The sequence below is a fragment of the Ursus americanus genome, chromosome 32, assembly GCF_024610735.1.
Source record: "Ursus americanus isolate L20-20 chromosome 32, mUrsAme1.1.p, whole genome shotgun sequence".
NCBI classification, from domain to species: Eukaryota; Metazoa; Chordata; class Mammalia; order Carnivora; family Ursidae; genus Ursus; species Ursus americanus.
In genome coordinates this window covers 3,392,468-3,416,457 of record NC_142158.1, presented here as the reverse complement: position 1 = coordinate 3,416,457, position 23,990 = coordinate 3,392,468, and the positions used below count along the sequence as shown (strand labels likewise).

The following is a 23,990-nucleotide window of genomic DNA, read 5'->3' as shown; positions in this document are numbered from 1 at the left end:
CTTTGTGAAGCACTATTCATTGTGTTACAGTCATTTCTTGATACAGTTAAGCAGTCAGTATTTAGAGTCTCTACGACAGATGGCAGTGTGCTAAGTGTTGGGGTCCACTGCCCACGTGGAAGTTACAGTGGGAAGTTGCATTACTTACATTGGGAAACAGCCCCCCCTCCAGAAAGGGAAATAAATCAGTGAAGTAAGTGTAAATTTGAGTAAATGCTTGCAACTGATTTTTTGTGCAGGACTAATATAAAGAAGAAAATTCTGTCTGCCAGGGCCTCCCTGTGGCCGTGATACCTTGAACAGACCCTCACGGGAGAGAAGGAGCCTGAAGAGGGCAGAGAACGTTTCCTTGTCGGGCCTCTGCTCAAGCTGTCTCGCCTGCCTGGACTAGGGTTGACGTCTTGGAGGAGCTGAGAGAGAACCAGGGTGGCTGGATATGGGAATGAGGAGACTGCAGGTGGGAGGGGTAACTGGCGTGAGGTGAGGCTGGAAGCGTAGGTGCTGGTCAGCGTACATAGGTCCTTGTGGGGAAGAGTTTGCAGTTCAGCTCTAGCTCACTAGGAAGCCGCCATGCAGGTACGGACATGACATGACTCCTTGTGTGGTTTATGATGACTGGTTTTGCTGCTGGAGAGAGTGGAGTGGGAAGGGATGGGCAGAAGGGGAGAACTGGTTAGAACAGGGCAGTGATCTTGGGGAGGGATGGCTGCAGCATTGACCCTGGAGATAAGGGTGGGAGGTGGCACATGCAAGATTTACTGTGGGTACAGCACTGGCTCATGGATTCGGTACGTGGATGACAACGGTGAGGAAAGGGAGGACCAAGGATGACTCCTAGGTTGCTGCTTTAATAACTTAGTGACTCGTGCTACTTGGCAATGAGGTGGAGAGGGCCAAGGGTAGGTGTGGGAGCAAGTTTTATTTGGGGGGAGAAGCCCCCCAACCATTCTGTTTTAGGCATGCTAAGCTTGAGATCTAGGACACATGGGTGGGGCTATCAGATCGGCAGTTACGTACGTGGGGTTGGATGGAGCTCGGGGGAAGGTCCAGGTCTGGAGATGTTGCAAACGTGGGCGTCATTAGTGTAGAAAGTCTTGCTTGCCTGAGTGTTTTGAGATCATCCAGAGAGAGATGTGCACCTGGAAGAGAAAATGTCTTGAGAATGAGGACAAGTATAAGAGGCAGAGTCACAAAGGGAGTCGAGACAGGATTCCAGTGGGATACCAGGGCCTGGGCGGATCCTCTGAAGCAGGGAGTGGATGACTATGGAATGACCTAGGTGCTGACCAAGCCGAGGGCAGAGGGCTGTCTGGTGAACTGGGGACGGTGAAGGACACTGGCGGCCTTGGCTAGAACAGTCTCAGGGTTCTGGTGGGGGAGGTGGGCCGTCATGCTGGTGGGATGAGCTCTGAAGGGAGGGTGTGGACGTGGTACCCACGGGAACCTTTGTGGAGACGTTTAGCTGTGAAGGGAAAGTGATAAATGGGAAGTAACTCAAGGGGTACAAGGAATTACAGGAGATCTGGGGTATTGAGCACATGGCTGTAATGAGGGGAATGCTCTAGCAGAGAGAGATTGTTGCTGGAGATCTCGGTAATAAATCCACAGTACCCTTGAGAAGGTAAGAGGGACACAGAGCACGCAACGTACCCGAGCTTCCTTCTAGGCCAGGAGCTATTTGAGCAAAGGCTGTGTTTTTATTCATCGTAAATCCCCAGTCCCTGGCACATAGTAGATACTCGCTGAGCTTTTTCATGCTTCGTGTGTGTCTAATGCATCGCTGGGCGATGTGATGTGGGAGCCTATGGAAGTGGGAAGACCGTGGCCTCCCGACCATGGGCGCGTGGGCCGAGGGGACACAAAGCCGGTGAGTGGGTGACTGGGCGTGAGGAGGAGGTGGACGGGTGCGGGCTGGCTGTGCGGAGCCCCGCCTGCGAAGCAGGGAGACGGTTCAGAGGGGAGGGCAGGGAAGGTAGAGGTAGTCACCGATGTGCAAAAAGGCACAGATTATAATTTAGAACTTGACTTGGCAGAGAATTGAAATAATGTAAATATACTTGACTTTTATTTCGCTTTCCTACCCACCATGCACGCTTAGCTTGTCAAAATAAACCTGTAATATTTTGTGACGTGCATGTTCTGCCTTTCCTCTTGGAGTTCCTAAGATTGTATTATGTGATTTTAGCAAGGGAAATGGGTAATTACATTGGTGCTGGTTATCGACCGGGGAGGGTGGAGAGGTGGGTAATCCTATCCTTTCTTCTCCATCCCTTGTGTTGCCTCAGGTTAAAGCGGTCAGTGAGGGAAATATTTGACGTAAATAAATATTGACATAAATAACAGAGAACATGCAGAATAAAACATGTCCCCGGTCATCACACATCCCACTCATAATAAGGTGAAGAATAGGCAACTATATTTGATAGAACACTGTATGTTAACTAACTGGAATTAAAATAAAAACGTAAAAAAGAAACTGTATTTGGAATCCCGGACCTGGTTTGAGCCATTTGTCTCATCAGGTGTATTACCTGAGCCTGTGGTGGGGACCTTGGGCCCGCCTGCCCTCACTCCTCCCTTGCTCAGGGCTGGTAGGGGCGGGTGGAGAGGGGAGTATCTCATGATTGGATATCAGGAACCAGGAGAATCCAGGGGACAAACACGGCCAGGGCAGCCCTCCGTTCAGATAATCAGTTCTTGGATAGTCCCTGTTTGACTACATAGAAATGAAACTTTTATCTGCAAAGATCTGAATTTCTGGCTCTACCCAAACATAATTTTGAAAATGACATCCATGATCAAAATCAAATATATAAAAACAGGATGTAAATAATCTACAAAGTATAATCAAATCCTCTTGACTACAGTCAAGAGAATGCAGGTAGGAAAAAAAAATGAGTTTTAATTAAAATTAATACACCAGGATCCACTCTTCACCCCTCCCCCCACCCTGTACGAATATGTTAGGATGTTTATTGCTTCCTCTCGCCTTCCTTTACAAAATGACATTACCCTCCCCTCATTAAATAAGGAAAATTTGTTTCAAATATGGGGAGAACTTAAAGGTGCAAGAAGAAAATGTAAGTTAAATTTAAAACTCAAATTGCTGTTAGCATTGTGTTGTGACCATTTGCATCTTTGCTGTGCAAAGCTGGGTGTCTTTGGACCCTGGCCTCAAGACAGTGACGTTGAAGGAGCTAGGGAAATATTTGTAGGTAAGTGTTGTTTAATCTCTTTTCCCAGAGGTGTCCGTAATGGCATTTCTCTTCAGGAAGCTGTTTTGTGTTGTGGCTTTCAGGTTTTCTCATATTGAGAACCTTGGCTGTTCTCCAGAACCAAGCTAGATTTTTTTTTTAACGTCAAATTAAGTCATCAGGACATGGTAGAATTCATTTAGAAAATGTTTGCTAAAGGACTTCCTCGGGCATATATACGTGAGTAAAATGTTTCCTGCTCTCTGAGAGTTTATAGTCTGAAGGCAGTGTAAGAAAGTTCCACACATAATATAGTGAAGGGAGAGGAAATTGTCAGATTTCAGAGAGAGGAAAGTCACATTTAACTTGAGACGCCAGGAAAATAAGGTATGATTTGTCTTTGCTTTTCTCCTTTTTTGAGAGGGGGGCTTTGGTGGAAGGTGGGCCGGGAAAGTTCTGTGGGGAAATGGTGGAAGCAGGTGCCTTTGAGAGACAGCTGTCTGCCAGACGCAGCCTGAATTGGGAGCCCTCAGATGTCACTGTGAGCAGAAGCCTCGAGGACGGGCACTGGGGAGCAACGAAGGCTTTTGAACGTTAGAATAAAATGGTAGTCACTCTTCAGGGAGAAACAGTCCTTGGTGCTGCCTTATGAACGTGTGTGGAGAGAGCCTTGAGGCGTAACTGGAAAGTGTCAGGTTGTCGGGATGCTTTAGTGGGGATGAGACTCTAGGCAAGTTAACGCCCTTCTCAGTGCCTCCGTGTCCTCATCTGTAAAGTGGGAATAATGCTGTTGAGGCAGGGAGGGATTAACTCAGCGCCTGTAGACTGCTTCCGCAGCGCTGAGGAAGTCTTGTCTGTAGGCTGTTGTGGTCCGTCACCCAGCAGCCTCAGAAGAGAGCCCGCGCCGTCGGAAAGGGCCGTGGTGACGTGTGTCGGGAGTTTCTTTGAAGTTTGATTTTTTTTTAAAGATTTTATTTATTTATTTGACACAGAGAGAAAGAGCACAAGCAGGGGAGCAGCAGAGCGAGAGGGAGAAGCAGGCTCCCCGCTGAGCAGGGAGCCCTTACTCGGGCCTCAATCGCAGGACCCAGAGATCATGACCTGAGCTGAGGGCTTAATCGACTGAGGCACCCAGGCATCTGATTTTTTTATTATTGTATGTTTACATGGAAGCTGATAGCACTTCTCTAATTTGATTGTTTTGTTGTTGTCAAAGGTACCTAATAACATCCTTTTCAGGTGACAGAGCAGTAGCCTTCAGACACGTCCCGGCGCACCTGTGACACGAGGAAAGCCAGCGTATCCGCGCAAGGTTTCCTTCCTCCCGTAGTAAAAATGGTAGTGCAGGTCCCTTCGGGAAGGTAAAGCCGCCTGAAGTGTGAGAAGGGGAGGTTCCTGTGAAGGAAAGTGGCAAAATAGGAGTTTATGTAAAAACAAAAGAAAGGTTCTGTCTAGTCCGTCCGCTTTTCTGAAGCCGAGGCAGCATTTAGTTGGGGTGTGGTTTGCGTCAGAAAGTGTTCGGTTCTGCAGACAACGGCCTTACTGCGTCAGAGGAATCCAATTCTAAATACATCAATTAAGTGGATTAAAAGAATTTACAGATTTTTTTCGTGTCAACCGTTTACGCGAGACGTTTGCACGGGGAGCTGGCGCGCGTGTCATCTGGTTCTCGGTCCTTCTGAGCCGTGTGTGAATCAGACTCTTCTCGTGCAGGTGTGCTCGATCCAGCTATACGGGACTGCAAGCTCGCGGCCGGCCTCATCGTCTGTCTGTCTGTCTGCTAGGACTTTGGTTTACTACTGCGGCACATTCTCTGACAGCAGATCCTTTGTGTCTGTCTGTCTGCACGACACACTCTCCCTCCCTACGTGTGTATGTGTGAGCTGTGCCCTGTGGAGCTCGCACGTGGGCTCTTCGCTGCTGTTTTGCTACCCGCAGAAACCAGCGTGGGTCAGCGGTGGGGTCCTCCCCCTTCATTGCTTCTGTGCGTGTGTTAGAGCACATGAACACTTGCCACCTTCTAGAAGGTTGGTTCTTATAACTTTATCTCTTAGGTAAATAAATGAACGTCTTCGCGAGACACCTTCAGTTCCTGAGATCGACGTGTCCTTTAGTTCCTTGTGGAAGAAAGAGGAGAACTGTCACAGAGCAGGGCTGCTTGGAAAAGCTCAGACTGAGAGCTCCGAAGGGGGGTTTTGAAGGTCAGGGTGCGGCCTCTGCACACAGACGTGTCCTCTGGCTGCTGCTTCTCTAGCTCTCCGGTTGACTTGCCCTTACCCCTGAGCAGGAATGTCCGGTGGTGTTTTTGGAGCAAAATTGAGGCTTTAGTTTGTGAATCAGCCGTGAGGAGTCATCCTTTTCTCCCTGTAATCCTAGACTGCCACTTTCCTATTCTTGATCCTACCAGCTTCCTGCCAAAGATTTTGCCTTATTTTCCTCCTGCTTTTGACTAGCTTAACTTCATCCTGTGTGTCATTGAAACAGCATGCCCTGCGGTCCTTCTGAAACAAGCAAGAATTTTAGAACACAAATGCGATCTCAGATGCAGTCAGTCTGAAGTCTGCTTTCGTGTGTCCAAGGTTCACTTCATCCCGCTGTCGAAGCTTGGGGCGGCTTCCGACGGCTCTGCTCCTTCTCTGTGTAATACCTGGTTTTGCTGTCTTCTTGCCAGAAAATAATGCCACTAAATACCCGAATGATAGTGTTGAACCAAGATGAGCCATTTCAAATGCCCAGATTCCGTAATATCACTTTCAGTGTGAATGTCTTTCTTAAACCCACAGTTACTCCCAAATTCAGGACTTTTAGGATAATGGGGCTTAATCATAGGTGTTTTCAGGTGAAATAGAGAAAAATCATGCTGCACTTGCAGACCTCATGCATTTATACAAGAATTTGAAGGAATTCATGACACTTGACATCCATTGGTTATGTGCAATTATGCTTCAATCATAAAAATTGTGAAGAAGTAGAAATATTTTCAGTGCTGGTATCTACATGCTTTGTTATGTACTTGAGGTTTTGTCTAGGAGTAGAACAAGGCCCCTTGTCAGGATCTAGCACGTTTTATCTGGAATCCATCCCGTGAGAAAGTGGAGCTACCTGGAAACACTTCCCGCTAATCCTCTACAAGGTGATTGAGATTCATAATGATGACTGAGAACGTTGTAGGTAGCGGAAGTGCTTTTAAGTCACTGAAGAAAGATGAAAGTGTGTTCAGTATAACTTGGCATCTTTACTTCACCACTTTGCACCCAGGTCCTCCTGTGACCCCGGGCACCTCTTCCTCACAGCGCACGACCTCCTCCCCTCCTCCCCACTTCACTCTTGAGCGCCATGCCCAAGCCTCCTCATCCCCTGGAACACCATCTGCTGGGGGGAAATCGTATCCCCTCATCCCGCTCTGAGCACAGCCCTTCCACTTTCTCTCCTTGGAAGGACCAGCGCCTCCCGGCCAGGCATCCCGTGGCTTGCCCCCTCCCTTTCCCGAGCCCCCAGCCCGCAGTGTCCGGCGCTCCAGCTGGGCCCTGGCAGGACCCTCGCGTCCGTCTGTCCCACTGTTCTGGCCCGCCTGCCTGGAAAGCCTGCAGCCCCACCGCGCGCCAGCTGCCCCCTTTCTCCGCACGTCTGGGCTGCAGAGAGAGTCCCGCAGCTGGCCACGTGGCCACCAGCAGCTCAAGACCTGTGCTCTTGCTGGGCTCTTCCCAGTCCTGTGGGCTTCTATTTAATGTCTCAAGTTGTTTTTCTATTTCCAAAGCCTACCCCCGCCCCCGCCCTCCGGATATTTGTCTGTAGCACCCAACCATCTCACGAACCCTCTCGAGGCTTTTCATGACCCTCATCGCCCTGAGAATAAAATCTGAACTCCGTAATTGGACCTCGAAGGCTCTCTGTGACCTGGTTTCGGTGTAGTTCCCTGGACTCCTTGGTCACCCCCTCCTTGTCACATGGCATTTGCTGGCTGCTTTGAGCTATGTGCAGTTTCTGGTGGGGAATACAAGCCTCCTCATCTCCTTGAGCTTGCTGGCCCTTTATCTGGAACACTTTCCCCGGCTCCCGGTCCCACCCGCCTCCAGATGAAGTCTTGATTCCTCTCCAGGTTTTAGCATAGAAGGACTAGGTACAGAAGAGCATTTCCAAACTCCCCACCCCTCCACTGCTCGCTCTCTCCACCGGAGAATGAGTGTCCTTTCTGCCGCCCCCACCCCACCCCATGCTTCTCCTGTGTTAAGGCTTCTTCTTTTGTATTGCCTATTTATTTGTCTGGTCCTCATGAGAGACTGCTCATTGGGGATGCAGGGACGATGTCTGTTTTGCTCACGGTTGTATACTGAGTACCTGTAGTTGGTCTTGCCACACTGTAGACATTTAATAAAAATTTGGGGGTGAATTAAGGGATTCGTGAGTTCCTTGTTACATGATTACTGGGTGGTAACTAGGAGAGCATCGGCTAACATTTATGGAGACTTTACCGGGCACCAGGGATTGTTTTAATAACTTCACAGGTATTAATTTCTTTCTTTCTTGCAGTTAGGGTAGGTCCTCCCACTTTGCTAGTTCTATGAATATAATAAGACTTTGGGGGTGGTTGGCTGTGCCTTTAACCACCACCCTGTCCTGCTTCTGCGCATGTGGGCAGGACCTTGTTAGCTCGGAGGAGCACGGGGTCTGGGGCTGCTCTCCGGCCCACAGGAGCTGTCGTCGCAGGGGAAGACATGGTAAAAGGAACATTGCTCTTTCTCAGCGGCCATTCGTATGGAGTACTGTGGAAAGACAGAGGAGATTTGTATTTTAATTTTTTGGAAGGTGGTCATTTATATTTAGCACACACCTGATCTAATACTTCATTAAAGAGAATGTTTAAATAGAATGTTTTCTAGCTATCCTAGTACAATCGAGTGTTATGAAACAACTAGATGACATAGAGACTATTTACATCACTGGGTAACACCCTGAGCTTACAAAAGGCAGCTAACTAAAGAAGTTTATTATTAAGTTTCTGTAGATCTCCAAAAAATGGAATTATATTTACCAAAATTGCAGTGGCACCCATTTTTGGTTTTTAAACAGGGCGTGTCACCAAGTAGGTTTCTGTGTGCAGGGCGAAACAAACCTTGATTTTTGAAATTTATTGTTACTGTTGCTCTTACAGGCGAATCATGAAAAAAGTCTCCATGGAACCATCTGAGCGTCTGGCCGGTCTCCAGGCTCTGTGGGACAGCCAGACCGTGGCCGAGCAGGGCCCCTGTGGTGAGCATGCATTTTAAAACCAAATTATAAATGGCTGCGTGGATGTCCCCCTGCCAGGAAGTTACGTCTATTCCTAGTGTTCTGCGAAGGTGCAGTTAGTTTTAAGGTGTAATTAGCACCGCACAGACTTCAGATTGGTGGACAAAGTCCTATATTTAAGCTGTGTTGCGTGCTGCTGAGTACTTACTATAGAACGGGGGGAGCGTCTTCGCTGTTTTCCTAAACAGAAAGAACAATCATCACTGTCAACATCGGCCATATTTAAACTTCTGAATTTTAACGTAAGATAAATCATTTAGCCGAAAACCCATCACATTTCTGTTGTGGGTTTCAGGTGGATTTTCTCAGATGTATGCCTGTGTTTGCGACTGGCTCGGATTTTCCTACAGAGAAGAAGTACAATGGGTAAGTGTGTCTGCGTGCAGACGTGCATGTGCGTACACACACACACACACACACGCTTGGAGAATATGCCGGTATCTGACAGGCTTGTTTCTTTTTTTGTCCCCCCCACCCCCATTCATTTTTTGCTTCAAGTCTTCCTTCCTCAGATCCCATGAAAATCTGTCTGTATCATCGTCTAATTCTCTTTGCAACCCTCTTCCCTGACCATCTTCGTGGACTATTTACATGATTGAATTTTATTTCAAATAGGATGTGGATACAATTTATCTGACACAAGACACCAGGGAATTGAATTTACAAGACTTCAGTCATCTTGACCACAGGTAAGCTGCTTCTTTCCTCCTTTTACAACGAATTGTGCCTCTGGAACCATATTTCTCTGCCGGCACTTACGGACATACGTGACCTCCGGAAAATCCTGTTACAGGGGAAATCAGGAGACGCTAAGCATCTCTGATTCTTGCCTCTCAAGAAATAGTTTCAGATGCATCCATTTGGGAATGAAGTGCATGTGTGTACCTCAAATCCAGAGTTTGCAGTCAAACTGTGGAAGGAATATAATTCTGAAGTTTTTGTACCACCCCACGAAAGTCTGTGTAATCATCTGCCCTGTGTATTATTTTGCCTAATTGCCATTAGAACTTTTTTCTAGGAAGAAATTTTATGCTGCGATCCTAAGAAATGAGTTTTAGTTTATAATTTCTTTAGGAGTTGGGGATTGCTTGGGTATATATGTGCACATGTTGGTGGAAAATTCCTCACCAGTGTCTGCCTTGTGATAATGATAGTATAACTGTAAATCCTGTTACATGTTATTTGAGAGACTCCTAGGTTTTAAGATCTTGACTTCTGTATATTTAGGGCTGTGGCTCGTGTGATCAGGCCCCAGAGAAGAAGCTTCATTCTGAGCTCTTTTGCTCCCTGACAGAGCTGAGCAGTGTCCCAGTGTCGTTGCTGGTGGTTTATCCTGGGTTTCCCCATCTCCTCCACCCTGGATGTCCTGTTACTTATTTTAAGTGGCAGGTATTAGTCCTACCCCAGTGAAGCTCAGCCTGGGAAATCTTCCATCCTGTTTCGAATCCTGGGATTCCAGCTGTCCCTTTTACGCCATGCGGACAGTTGGGATTGCAGACAACACTGTTGCTCCTTCTAACCACCAGCATCTTGCCCCGAAAAATCCCATTTCAAGTTATTTCTCCACCTGTCTGGCAGGGAAATCCAGCACTGTACAGGGTGAACCCCCCAGGGGTTCAAGCCAGCCGAATTGAGCAGACAACGTGCGTGCTAGCTGGACGTAGGTCATCTCTGCACAGCCGGTCGTACGGAGGATGGTGAGGCAGGGTCCACTGGATCTGTGGTTGTGGCCAAAGTCAAGTGCCTACGGCCCCTGGTCCTCCAGCTTGGACCTGCTTCCCTTTTGTGGAGCGGGCAGTTTCTTTCCCGCTTGGAGCCGGTCTCCCTCTTCCTACATATGAGGGAACTTCGTATACCCATTCAGGCTTGCCTGTGTTTCCTGTGTAGCTCGTGAAAAAGTGAACTGAGAAACGAAAAGGGAAAATATTTGCTCTGCAAGGTTTTTACAATAAAAATAGAAAATGGCACGTAGAATAAGAGGAGTGGGTAGGCTTGCTGTATCCGAGCTCAGTGTTTTTGGCCCCGGGATCCCTTTACCGTTCTTGAAAACGGTTGAGCTTTGGTCTCTGTGGGTATATCTTTTGATACTTATCATCTTAGAAAATAAAAGTAAAATTAAAAACATTTATTAATTCTTGAAAAATGTTCATAAGCCTATTACATTAACGTCGGTACCATTTTTATGAAAAATAACTATTTTCCAAGATAAAAAATACGTCAGCCAGAGGGCGCATTCAGTTACCTGTCTGCTGACCTCTAACTTCTGACCTCAAAGAAGGCCGCCGCGCTCTGTTGTCATTCGTGGCGCTGGTTGAAATACACTAGGAAAATGCAGACTTAAGCAGACACGTAGTTAGAAAAGGGGGTATTTTTAATTGCCTTTTCACTTAGCCATGGATATTCTTCTTTGATCGCTCACCACAACTCAGGAAGAGATGGGTTCCTATAGGTCAGTTGCAGGGTGGAATCTGAAACCGTATCGGTGAACATTTTTGATTTTGTTATGTTGAAATGCAGTTGGTCCATCTTGTACTTTGATGGGTCTTACCCTTAGATGATTTCGTAGCATCGTGCCTCGATCATTTAGAAAATACTGGTTCGTGGAGTTATGCATGGCATCCAGATATGCTCTTGTTGTACAACAGGGAGGAAAGAAGACATCTGTTAGCACCGCTGATCTTATCCAAAAAGTCTTGAAGTGTGGCAAAGCTGTCAGACTCATCGTGGCACATAAAAGTTTCCCCAAGTTCAGGTTTTTTCTTTAAAGATATCATTTTACTCTTGGAAAAAAGTGCTGTCAGGTGATTTCCTTGAAGTGACTGGCTAACTTTTTACGCCTTAGAGAAAATATCTGCTAAATCCCGAGTCTTGATAACTGTGTTTTGTCACTTTTTTCTTGGTGTTCCATGAAAAAGGGGAGCTAGTTCTGCTTCTGACTCTGTCACACGAGATAGTTATCCCCGTTGGTACATAGGGAAGCATTGTTTGTGTACGTCTGTTCTGTCAGACAAGCATGTACTCAGGGCTGAGATTTGATAAACTGAGTACTGTTTACTCCTTCATCAAGGGCTTTTTTAAATGAAATTGGCATTGGTTTAACGAAGCTGGGTGTGTGGTGGCGGAGGACGCAGTGACCAGCATCCCAGCTTGGCCCTGCTGAGTTGGTTCCTGCTGAGGCGTGAGCCGTCTTCCCACCGTCGCTTCTATACCCGCCATGCAGACGTCTCCATGGCGTAAACGACAGTTTGTTTTCGTGTTACTATGAAAATACTTTTGAGCTTGTGAAGCCCCTAAGAGCGTCTTAGGGTTTCCCTGGAGTCCATGGACCATAGTTGGCGTGAAGACACTGTGTAGGGCAGCTTGAGGTGTTTCTCCAGCTTTCTGTGTTACCCCCTTAATGATTCTTACACCATTCATAGGTTACGCATAGTGGCAGTGCTGAATTTTCTAGCTTACCCACTGTCCTTAATTTGGTGATTAATCTGTCACCAGAAGGAAACTGTATCTAGGGAAGCTCCTGATAAATACAGTTACCCGAAATATCCCATAATTGAGAAACCTTGTCAAAACTTAGAATTTTCCTGCAGATCTTTCCTAGTTCCTTAGCTGGAGAAATGTCAGTTTGTCAGTGAATGCTGCGTTCGTAAGCATCCACTTTTCTTACCTGGTTAAGGGCTAGAAGGATGTTTTTCATTACTGAGACTTTACACGAGAAGGTGGAACACTTTTTCTGTGAAGGGCCAGTTGTAAATGTTTGAGGCTTTATGGGGCAGACAGTCGCTGTTGCAGTTATGCACGGCCACTGCGGTAGATCGAAAGCAGCTCCAGACGGTATGAGACTGAATAAGTGGGACTGTGTTCCAATAAAACTTTATTTACAAAAATACACACCGTGGGCTGTGGTTCACTGACGCCTGCTCTAAATCCATGGCCTTGCATGTGGGAAGTATATACCCAAAGAAAATTGCAAGATGAGCTACAAAAAAATAGAAAAATGGTGAGCTTCTCTTTATGTTCATTGTTGACTCATTTTAAAATTTCTATCTTTGTTTTATAATATATAATACTATTACTATTGTAGTATTTAGTGTATTAATAATTATGAAGAAATTAGGGCGTTCTCAACATTTTTCTTTTCTTTCTTTTTTTTTCTTTTGCAGTGGGCTTAGTAACGGTGGGGATCACTGCTGGAGATATCCTCTTTCCTAGTAGTGCCTAAATACTTTGACTTTTTCAGAACTCTTTCTCCCTAATCTTCAAAGTTTACCCCCTCTTTCTTGAGGATGTAATTTGTCTCCATGACTCTTACTATTAAAATTAGCACTGGCTTCTCTATAAAGAGGCTTTAGATGGCCTGTATTAATATTTTTTTGCCAATCAAGTTACACAAAGTGTATTGGATGGACATTTCTGTCTGTTAGAAGCATGAGCATGCTTACGCGTGAAGGAACGGTCTGTATTTCAATGGCAGTAGTTTGGAAGGATTCATAGTGGTGTAACCTGAGTGATATGGGTCATTCTCTGAATTTGAGAGGTTTTACAGGAACGTTGGTGACGTTCTCATTTGGTTGTGAATTGCGGAGAAGAGAATACAGGAATTAGACAAATTGGAGGTGCAAGAGGAGAGATTAGACAGACCACATGTGGACCTGGAGTCTGTTGGCAAATAGGGGCCATAATTCTCATATGCACTGGTGGATTTTCCACAGTGGCAGCAGTATCTCTATGTGAACGTCATTTCTGATTGGCCATCATTCAAAGCTTTATCTTTTCATTCCGGTCTTTCTTGTATCTAGTCATCATAGTTAGAAACATCCCTTCTTAAGAGTCCCTAAAACTGTTAGTGATCCTGGAATGGAAGTTCCATGAAGGCTGGGCTGTATCATCTTGTTCCTGCGGTCTGCCGTGATGCTCTTGGGTCAAACCAGTGGCTCAGAATAAAGGATTTTCAGGGGATGCTGAGCTACTGCAGGGGAGCAGATCATTATTCTGGGAGGTTGATGGGATTTTTTTTTTTAGATTTTATTTTATTTTATTTTATTTATTTATTTATTTATTTAATTTTATTTTTTAAAAGATTTTATTTGGGACACCTGGGTGGCTCAGTTGGTTAAGTGTCTACATTAGGCTCAGGTCATGATCCCAGGGTCCTGGGATTGAGTCCTGCCTCAGGCTCCCTGCTCTGCGGGAGAGTCTGCTTCTCCCTTTCTCTCTGCTGCTCCCCCCGGCTTGTGCTCTTTTGCAAATAAATAAATAAAATCTTAGAAAAAAAGATTTTATTTATTTATTTGAGAGAGAGTGTGCAGTGGGAGTGAGCCTGAGTGATGGGGTGGGGCAGAGGGAGAGGGAGAAGCAGACTCCCCGCTGAGTAGGGAGCCTGACATGGGGCTCAGTCCTGTTCCTATGTCTTCACCCATCTCGCTAAAGTCTTTAGGGGCCCACCTAGGAGCTTCAGGGGAACTTTATAAGCAACTCGAATGCTGTGATGGATGACTAACTCAAAGGCTGTGTCACAAGCGCGTGTAGGACCGGACACCCTGTTGCTGAGTAAGCGGTCAGGGAGAGAGTGACAGTGTGCACGCGGGATCGTCCAGTTACTCCCTGGAGAACAATAGCAATTAGGAAGTACTTGGGGAACGCCCGCTCCCTTGTTATTTATAGCTCCCCAATTTTATTTAAGTATATTCTCAAACTTTATTCTGGTTTAGATATCGCCGGTGGGTCAGAAAGAGGCAGAGCTTCATGAAGGCCGTGTTGTACCTCTCTCCGGGGAGCCCTCCGAGGCCTGTGAGCTGACGTGTCCAAAGTGTAATTAGGTTGTAATCGGAGTGGCGGGGAATGATGTGGGTGTAGAGGTGGTGGGGCCGAGGCGAGGAGACTGTCTAGCTTGAAAAACATCGATTTTCTTGTGTCCAGGAGATTTTTAAGAGGAGCTAATCTCATCAGTCCTCTAGAGACTCAGCGACATGCATCACTGAGTTTACACGTGGCCTGAGAGCCCAGCCTGCAGCTCGTTCCCTTCAGACTCATGTTTTCGTGTTTTCATACTTCTTGCTCATCGAGGTGACGTTTTGAGCCTGACACTTTGAGGAGAAGAGTTCTGATTGTGGGTTGTTTGTCAAGGTTGTCCCGAGGGCATTGGTGTAATTCTTTCCTCATTAGGCTCTGTCCCCTTATTTCCACTCTCATTTTGAAAGGAAGAAATGCTGTTTGGAGTGTGGAGTCAGATGTAATAGCACGGGCGTCTGTTTTTCATCCCCAAATGTCTGTGAACAGTTGTGTCAACAGTGGTTTCCAGCGGGGGTCGAATGGACTCTGACGTACAAGTTGATGTTATTTTGGGGAATTTGACAAAAAAAAGTAGAAGTTGTTTTTTCCTTTTTTAATATTTTATTCATTTATTTGAGAGAGAGAGAGAGAGAGAGAGAGTGAGCACAAGCAGGGGAAGGGGCAGAAGGAAACTCCCCCCTGAGCAAGGACCCCGATGTGGGGCTCGATCCCAGGACCTGAGATCATGACCTGAGCCGAAGGCAGACACTTAACTGACTGGGCCACCAGGCACCCCTAGTAGAACTTGTTTACTTTATAACCATTTTATTTGTGTGTGTGTGCGTATGTTTTATACTGGACGTAACATATTGGGATAGTGGCTCATGTATATAATTTACAGATAAACACAGAGTTGGGGGAGGTCTGTGCTCAAAATATTTTTCAGCTAAGAATGAATGATCAAAAAATTTAGAGATGATCTGTTGAGGATTCTGGTCATGTCCTCATCTGTGGAGTATTCAGATTGTCACGTACCTTACGGACTTGGTGAGTGGTCTAGCTAATCACTTAATAATAGCCGGGACATACCTCTATATAAATTAGAATAGCAGGGAAGACTAGCTAATCCATGACATTTGAAACTTTTCAAAGCCTTCCAACTTCCATTTTCAAACTAACTATGAAGGACAAAAGTCTAAGTTTTCCCCAGAAAGGCTCTCAAATGAATATGTCTGGAAGATACTGCTGTGGTTCGAAATCTTACCACCTTTTCCACGAGAGGAATGCCATCGTGCACACGCAGGAAGCGCGCAGAGTGGCAAGACCGCATTCTTGCATGAAACACCTCCTTTGAGCCTCTGGATGTTTGTGAGATTTATTAGGGGGAAATCTTTACTCGGTGGTGTGCGGATAGGCTGCAAATAATTACCATGCCGTTCCCTGGGTGGTTGTACTTTACCCACATTGTGGATTATGGGGCTTGCCAGACGGCCTTCAAATCTGGCAACTATTTTTTTTCTTTACCACCCTTTTGGAGTATTTCACATGTCTCTTTAAAAATCCCAGTGTTTTTGCAGTTTCAGAGAGGAGAAGGCAGGCAGGGACAAGGGAGTAAGGAGGGAAATTTGGCCCCAAAATAATAACTGGGAAAATTAAATTCTTAGGAAGTCTTACAGATCAAAAGGACGAGGCTTGGCAACTGCTAACCGAACAGATGATCTAGAATCTAGAGAAGCAAAGAATTTGCCAAGTGACCCAGACCCTCAGTCACTTGCCGACCTCTTCGTTTTTGCAAGCTAACTTTTTAAAATAGCCCCCAGGTATTAGCAGCTTATGTCTAATGTCGCAGACAACAAGAGCACTGTCAGTATTTGAGAAGTCACTCCAGGATACATCTTAGTGTTAACTTTCCAAATACGAACGAAGTGAGTGGTTGAATGTGATGGAGAAGGTTTGGAGTCTTTGATCTAAAATCCTATGGCTACACCGCCCTGGATTCCCTGGAGAGGAGGTCGAAGATTCTTGGGGACACGGAAGGCAGGCGAGTCAGTGAGCTGGTAGCACGGTGGTTGGGACAGCGGGTCGGTGAGTCCCACTGTCTGGGTTTGAGACCTGGCTCTGCCCAGGTGAGCATTGTGTGATCAGGCAGCTCTCAAACTTCCCTGTGTCCGGGGCGGGGGGAGGGGGTTTCCATCTGTAAAACAATGTGAATCGTAGCGCCTCCCTCTTGGAGTTATTGTGGAGACTCTATGGATGAATGTGTCTAAAACATGTTGTGCCGGTACATAAAAATGTTTAAGTAAATGCTTGGTACTGTTTTTTTTTTTCTTTTTTAAAGATTTTATTTATTTGAGAGAGAGAGACCAAACAAGTGGGCAGGAGGAAGGGCAAAGGGAGAGGGAGAGAGAATCTCAAGCAGGCTCTCCACGGATCATGGAGCCCAGCACAGGGCTCGATCCCAGGACCCTGGAGATCATGGTTTGCACTGAAATCAGGAGTCAGATGCTTAACTGACTGAGCCACCCAGATCCCCCTGCTTGAGACTTTTATATCCTAAAAGACGTGCCTTCTTTTAAAATGAACAACTATATCAAGTGGACAGTTTTCTTAATTAAAAGAAAAAGAGTTCGAGATACAAAATCCCTGCATGACAGAAAATTTTGCATTTCCAGAGGCTAGTTCGTGATCTTTTCTGTGACGCTGCTCTTATCTTGTCAGTCTTGACATTTTCTTCTGGAAAGGTACAAGTGAAAAACTTAGTTCTTTTGAGTTTTAAGGGAAGGTTTGGATCACTCAGTTGCCAACCGAGATGAGAAATAGGGATCTCAGCTTGTATTACAAACCCCAACCCATGGCTGGATTAACACCACAACCACAAGGAACAAGTCGATTAGGAAGGTTAGGGAATATTAATGGTGTCATCTCTTTCCACACAGTGTAAGAAAAGATTCTAGGGCATCTGGGTGGCTCTGTGGTTCAGCATCTGCCTTCAGCTCAGGGTGTGATCCCGGGATCCTGGGATCGAGCCCCACATTGGGCTCCCTCCTCTGCTGGGAGCCTGCTTCTTCCTCTCCCACTCCCCCTGCTTGTGTTCCCTCTCTCGCTGGCTGTCTCTCTCTCTGTCAAATAAATAAATAAAATCTTAAAAGAAAAGAAAAGAAAAAAGATTCTGCCCCGTGGCTCTAAAGGGTATTGACACTGGATCTCCTCAGGGTTTGGAGTCTTAAAAAGTTTTTGCTCCCATTTTAAGGAAATAGAAATATCCTGTGGAAATGGGAAGAGAATTTTAAGGAAATTTCTCCTTTTTTGCTCCCATTTTAAGAAAATGGTAGAAGTGTTCTATGCAAATGGCAAGAGAATGCTGTGTTGCCATGTTGCCAGGGCTCAGGAGAGGGTTCTCTCCACTGCAGTTCTTCAAGGGTGACTTTACTCTTCAGATCAAAAGTCAGGTGGTAATTAAGACTCTCTTAGGAGATCAAAGCAACACACAGTGGGAGACACAGTCAATGCCATGGACTGATGGTAAAAAGCCGTTACTCTGCAAAAATCAGTCAAGATGACAAGCATTGGTGTTTGGAGACCTTTCTGCATGATGTAATGTAATGCCAGCAGTGCTTAGTGAAAACACGAGAAAGCGTTGGTTCTGATCAGCACAGACCCCAGCAGGGAAATGCAGGGAGCTCTTTGCAGCGAGGTGATATTGGCATAGCAGTTGGGGGGCCCGCGTGAATGCCGAATTGGGTATTTATCCTAGCTTTGCTTGTTTGCTCACTTATTACTGTGTTCTAAGAAAGCCATCTGGGAAAATGAATTCTCAGGAATCAAATTATTGGTGTACGGTCTTGTGTTTTTTCTGTTGGGGTGAGATGCACTGGTTTTCATCATAACTGGCTATGGTTTGTTACATTTAGAGAGAGTCTCCTGGAACGTTGGCCTCTGTGTCGTGGCAGTCCTGATGGCTTGGACGGTCTGAGAGTAACAGATTCCAGGAATCCTGAATGTCCCTCGGTTCAGACCTTGGCTTTTCTCTAAGTGTTTGCTGAAGTGCTTTCTGGATGCTTGCTTCTCAGACTCAAAGCTCCCCATTCTCCGCACAGTCCAGCCAGGGTGAGAGAGGTTTCGGACCCGAGAACCGAGGTTTGACCTGCTGTTATGTGCAACTGTAGTTTATTTACTTTGGTTTCTGTTTTGTATTCTAATGTGTGAACATTCCACAATTTATCCATTCTGCAGCTGATTGGATATTTGGGTTCGCTTCACCACTATTTTGAGCAATGCTGCGAAGGCCATTCTTAGAGTTGTTTGTGGAGAGAAAAGCATGCCGTTGTGTACCGGAATACAGACAGTGGTAAAGTCAGCCACTCTACCGACCACTTAGGTCCAGAGATGGGTGTTGCCTCTCCTAAGAAGACCTGTGTGAATCCGTTTTCCTTTGCGGTTCCCCCTGCGCCCCTCCCCCACCTGGTTGTAATAATTATTCTAACAGACCTTGTGTTTCTTTATGGTTCCATCATAAAAGTATGCATATTTCAATCGGGGTTGTAGTAACTCTTTAATGAATTTAGGAAGAGTGATTTATTTTGCCTTGGCTCCTGTTCCAGCCTCTGGCCAGAAGCCTACTTCTGCCTCAGGCTTCTCCCGTTATCTTGGCTACCCCTCGCCTGCGTGATGGACGCTGCTGCCTTCCTCTGATACGTCCTACCCTACATTGCTGCAATTGTTAACCTTCCGAAACACTTCTGTGCTTCAGAGTTTTTTATGGTCACCCTGTCTGCCGTCATGTTCCAAGTAGTGCAGAGTTCAAGCCCGGTTTCTGGGCGCCAGGTGTCCAGCTTATCCACTGCTGTGTGCAGACCAGTGCAGACCGAACGGCCTACAGCGTGAGCAGTCGCTTGAAGCTACCTGTCCAGCTTCTGGGCTCCATGCGGCTCTGCTAGCCGGTTTCTGCTTGGCCTCCTTCAAGCCCTTACAGTCAGACGGGGGCAGGCCCCGCAGCCGTCTCGAAGGCTTCTGCATTCACACGTCTGGTGGCTGATGAGCTGTCTGCGGGGACGCCTCCACGTGGCCTTCCCACGTGGCCTGGACTTTCTCAGAGCAAGGCAGCAGGCTTCCACGGGTGAGCATGTCAAGAGAGGGAGCTGAGCAGAAGCCACGTTCCTGCCTTTTCAGTCCTCGCCCTGGAAGTCCCGTAGCGTCAGAGGACACGTCCATGTCGTCTCCAGGGTCTGACCACTAGGGATACAGCCCTACAAGCGATCATATATAAGTTTTTGTGTAAGGACAATGTTTTATTTCTCTTGGTGGAGTGCATAGGGTTGAGATCGCCAGATCTTATGTAAGTGTATGTTAGTCGTGGGCACTGTCGGACTGTTGGCCACCTCGACTGTGCTATTTGTGTCCCCATCAGCAATGTGTGAGGGTTTCAGTTGCTGGGCATCCTTGCCAGCCCTTGTCAGGTTTTGGTTTTTTTGTTTGTTTCATTTTAATTTTAGCAACTCAATAAGTTTGTAGTGGCATCTCATTTTGGCTTTAAATTGCATTTCTTTAATGGCATATAATTTCAAACATCCTGTTTTTAAAGATTTATTTTTAAATAAAAGACAATTATCATATGGTTTCACTCATTTATGGACCATAAGAAATAGCAGGGAGATAGGTAGGAGAAGGAAGGGATGAATGAAGCGGGGGGTAAACAGAAGGGGGAATGAACCATGAGAGACTATGGACTCTGGGAAACAAACTGAGGACTTCAGAGGGGAGGGAGTGGGGAATGGGATAGGCGGGCGATGGGTTTTAAGGAGGGCACGTATTGCATGGAGCAGTGGGTGTTATATGCAAATAATGAATCATGGAACATTACATCAAAAACTAAGGATGTACTGTATGGTGACTAACACAACATAATAAAAAAATTAAAAAAAATAAAAACAATATACAAAGGTAAAATAAATAAATATATATATTTATTTGATAGAGGAGAGAGAGAGAGAGAGCATACAGAGGCAGAGGGAAAAGCAGACCCCCCTCCCCCAGCAGGGAGCCCAATCCCAGGACCCTGGGATCATGACCTGAGCCGAAGGCAGACGCTTAACCGACTGAGTCCCCAGGTGCCCCTCAAACATCTTTATATATATTTCTTTGTCATTGATACATTTTCTTTGATAAAGTATCTTGTTTATATCTTTTGCTTATTTTTAAAAGTTGCGTTGTTTCTTATTACTGACCTCCAAGAGTTCTTTATGCATTCTGATATCAAGTCCTCTGTGAGGAATGTGATTTACCAGCATTTACTCCCAGCATGGGGCTTGTCTTTCCCTTCTCTTAACAGATCTTTGGGAGAGCAAAGACATTTGATTTTGGTAAAGTCTGATTTATGCATTTTTTTCCTTTTAGAATCATGCTTTTGGTGTCAGATCTAAAAACTCTTTGACTCTGTTGGCCATTCCTTGCTCTGGTGACCATTTCTTCTCCTAGATTCTCTAGCTGTGGAGTTGGCGCTGCCTTTTCAGGGTTTTTGCAGTTCGTGTGTAGAGACGATGCTGCCCCTCCCCCCGTCTCAGTGTAAAGCCTGGTTCTGTTAATGATGTGTTCTTCACTTCCTGCACGCGACTTCATTATGACAAAAGCAGGTGTACTTCAAATCCAGAGATTCTGAAGCATAGTCACTACCTGACATTAAATCGACAGAAAGAGACGCTGAGAATGCTTTGCCCTAGTTCCTGAATGTAGAGGTACAGGGGACACTCTTGAACTAAGTGTGTAAGAAGTTGGCATTTGCCCCCAGAGAAGCTACAAGCTGTCACCAGATCCCAGGGAGAGTGACCTGCATTCACTCTTGCCTTTGGTCAGGCGAGGGAGTGGTGAAGGGAGTGAAGACCGTAAAACCACCATGGAAAGAGTTGCTGTTTGTGGTTCTAAATCTGAAATCTAAAACTTAAAGTTAATAAAGAGGCAGTTCGGTAGGACAGGCGGCCTATGAAACCATGTGACTGAGACTAGTAATTTCTTTGCATTGTTTTCTCCCTTACCTGTGAGGCTCCTTTCTCCCATTTCTTTATTTAAAATTGTCATTATTTATTTATTTGAGAGAGAGAGGGAGGGAAGGGAAGACAGAGAGCACAAGCAGGGGGAGCAGCAGAGGGAGAGGGAGAAGCAGACTCCCTGCTGAGCAGGGAGCCCGATGCAGGGCTGGATCCTAGGATCCTGGGATCATGACCTGAGCTGAAGGCAGATGCTTAACTGACTTAGCCACTAGGCACCCATTCTTTCTCCTTTTTAAAGCATGTCTGATGAAATGGTACATGTGATTGAACAAGATAGCATGCCTGCCATGGGGCCTGGTACCCAGAAGCTATGAAATAATGTGGATTTCACCCCTCTTTCCACCTTCTGCCTTTCTTTTCTATTTCAGTAACAATTTGAGTATTTGCTGTGTGTCATTGCCATGCGGGAGAGACTGATCATGGGCTCACTGAAGCCAGAAAACCGAAATAGAATGGGTTTTCAAAGAACTTATGACCCGGATGGTGGGAGACAGATGTTGAATACAAACTATAATCCAAGGCAGAGTAAAATTAATGCTAAACAGAGATGCAGACAGGACGCTGGCTGAGATGACCCAGGAGACTCACAGAGGAGGGGCTGTGTGGTGTATGCATGGCAGGGTGCTTGGATTCTCATAGAACGCGACAGTAAAAGATGTTTCTGACTGTGACATTGTTTGGTATGTTTAATGAGTAGTAAATTGTCTGCTTTTGTCTTGAACATGAGTTAGGGGCATGTTGTAGCAGGTCAGGCTGGAAAAGTAGAGTGTGGACAGGTCTCGGATGCAAGTAGCTGCCCTCGATGGCTGAAGGGTATGTGTGAGGCATAAGACAGAAGTACACCTGGGCTAGCTCATATATGTGGTTGGTACGAGGGACTGCAGGAAGGTACCAGAGGGTTGTAGGATGCTTGCTAAGTATTGGGAATCCATTCAGGGTCACTTATTATCTGCAAGACTAGACAGTGTCCTTGCTTGCAGCATAAACTCCTCAACTAGAGAATACATTTGACTCTTAACAATGGTGGGAGAGTGGGGGCAGGGCTAGTGACCTCCCCTCACAGTTGAAAATCCAAGTATAGCCTTTGACTCCCCCAAAACGTAAGTACTCATAGCCTCGTGTTGACCGGAAGCCTTACCGATAGCATAAGCACGTGACACACACTTTGTATGTTATATGTATTATATACTGTATTCTCATAATAAAGTAAGCTAGAGGAAAGAAAATGTTATTAAGGAAATCATAAGGAAGGGAAAATACATTTAAATTACTGTACTTTTTTATTAAAAAGAAATCCGTGTAGTTCAAACCCGTATTGTTCAAGGGTAACCTGTACATGACATTCTTGATGGTTAAAAAAATCAGACTCATTAATGTAGAAGGAGAAGTACAGTTTCTCCTAGAGCAAGGAGGTGCTTTGAGCAAGCGCTGCCACCAGGCTCTTTTCCTTTGGATTTAGACATCAGGGGCCCTAGAGGTAGTTTAAATTCAGCTTTTAGGAATTCTGCTTACATCATCCTGAAGATCTGTCCCAGAGAACTGTTGTCTCGTGGTTGAAGTAGTTTTAGCAGGATGTTGTGTTTGTGAATAATAGGAGCTAACAAGTGAGCTTGGATGTCACAGATTAAAATAAAGTGCCAACGTGGCTTGGGTAAGAGGGCTTTCAATGGATGCTGTCATTTCTGCTTCTAGGGACCTAATACCCATCATCGCTGCTCTGGAGTACAACCAGTGGTTCACAAAGCTATCTTCTAAGGATCTGAAACTGGTAAGTAAGTGAAGATGTTGCAAATGTTGATTACTTCTGCTGGGTTTCAAAAGCCCAATAATTATCAAAAAACATTTGTTTTGCTACTAATCTGGCGAGCTGCATACATGCTTTTTTCTTGAGGAGGTATTTTCCTGTAAGTGATCTGCATGCTGTTTTACCAAGTGTGTCACGTGAGATGCTCCCGAGAAGGACTTCCTCATGTTTTCAGCTGCTTTAGACGATCTTAGATAATGAACAGAGAGACACACTTAGCGGAGCCTTCAGTACAGACTCATTCTGTTGGCAAAAACTATTAAAGTTACGTTTGCACAGCTGCAAATAGCAGATTGGATGTTTCTGTCCTGCATTCCATCTCCACAAATCTTCCCTTCCTAAGAATTTGGGGAAACATTACCAGGTAGAGTTGGTCTGCTGGAGTGATGATAGCTAACTTTAATTTTCTAGAGGAGTTTTGGGCGGATTTATATGTAAGCAAAATGATATCAAAAGTGAGCTGCTAGTTTTCATACAGTATGGGGGAGCCAAATTTTTGGTCTGTTTTACTAGTGGAAGTGAGACGCTGTGTTGGGGAGTTTTTGCAAGTTCAAAGCAGCCATATGGGCAGATGCTTATACATAAGTTAGCTTTCTGCTACTTCATTTTAGGACAGGAAATAACCTAGAGGTTGTTTTATTGGCCACTCTGTATTCGAGCCTCCAACTTTCAGAGGTCCTGGGAACTGGAGGCTTAACGATTTTCTTAGTGAAGAGGTAAGATTTTGATGGAGACTTGGATCTGTAGAAAGTGGAGTGTTGAGATTTGCTGGTGGATAGGCTGCTGGTTCTCTGAATTTGCCTGGGGTGTGAGCGGCTTAAGGTATTATTAGTATGGACATGAGCTGAGCTCACTTGGGGCCAACTAAGAGCCAACGTGGTATAGGAGGGA

General features: G+C 45.7%; 1 protein-coding gene across 3 annotated transcripts in view; it reads left to right on the top strand.

The window, feature by feature from the left end:
* Positions 1-23,990, top strand: part of CARMIL1 (capping protein regulator and myosin 1 linker 1) — a 304,280-nt gene that overhangs the window by 125,114 nt on the left and 155,176 nt on the right. For all 3 annotated transcript variants that reach the window (XM_045800481.2, XM_045800480.2, XM_045800482.2), the window contains exons 6-9: positions 8,347-8,444; positions 8,779-8,849; positions 9,099-9,172; positions 22,988-23,063. In XM_045800481.2, coding sequence (XP_045656437.2) covers positions 8,347-8,444; positions 8,779-8,849; positions 9,099-9,172; positions 22,988-23,063 — 319 coding nt within the window. The remainder of the gene's footprint in view (positions 1-8,346; positions 8,445-8,778; positions 8,850-9,098; positions 9,173-22,987; positions 23,064-23,990) is intronic.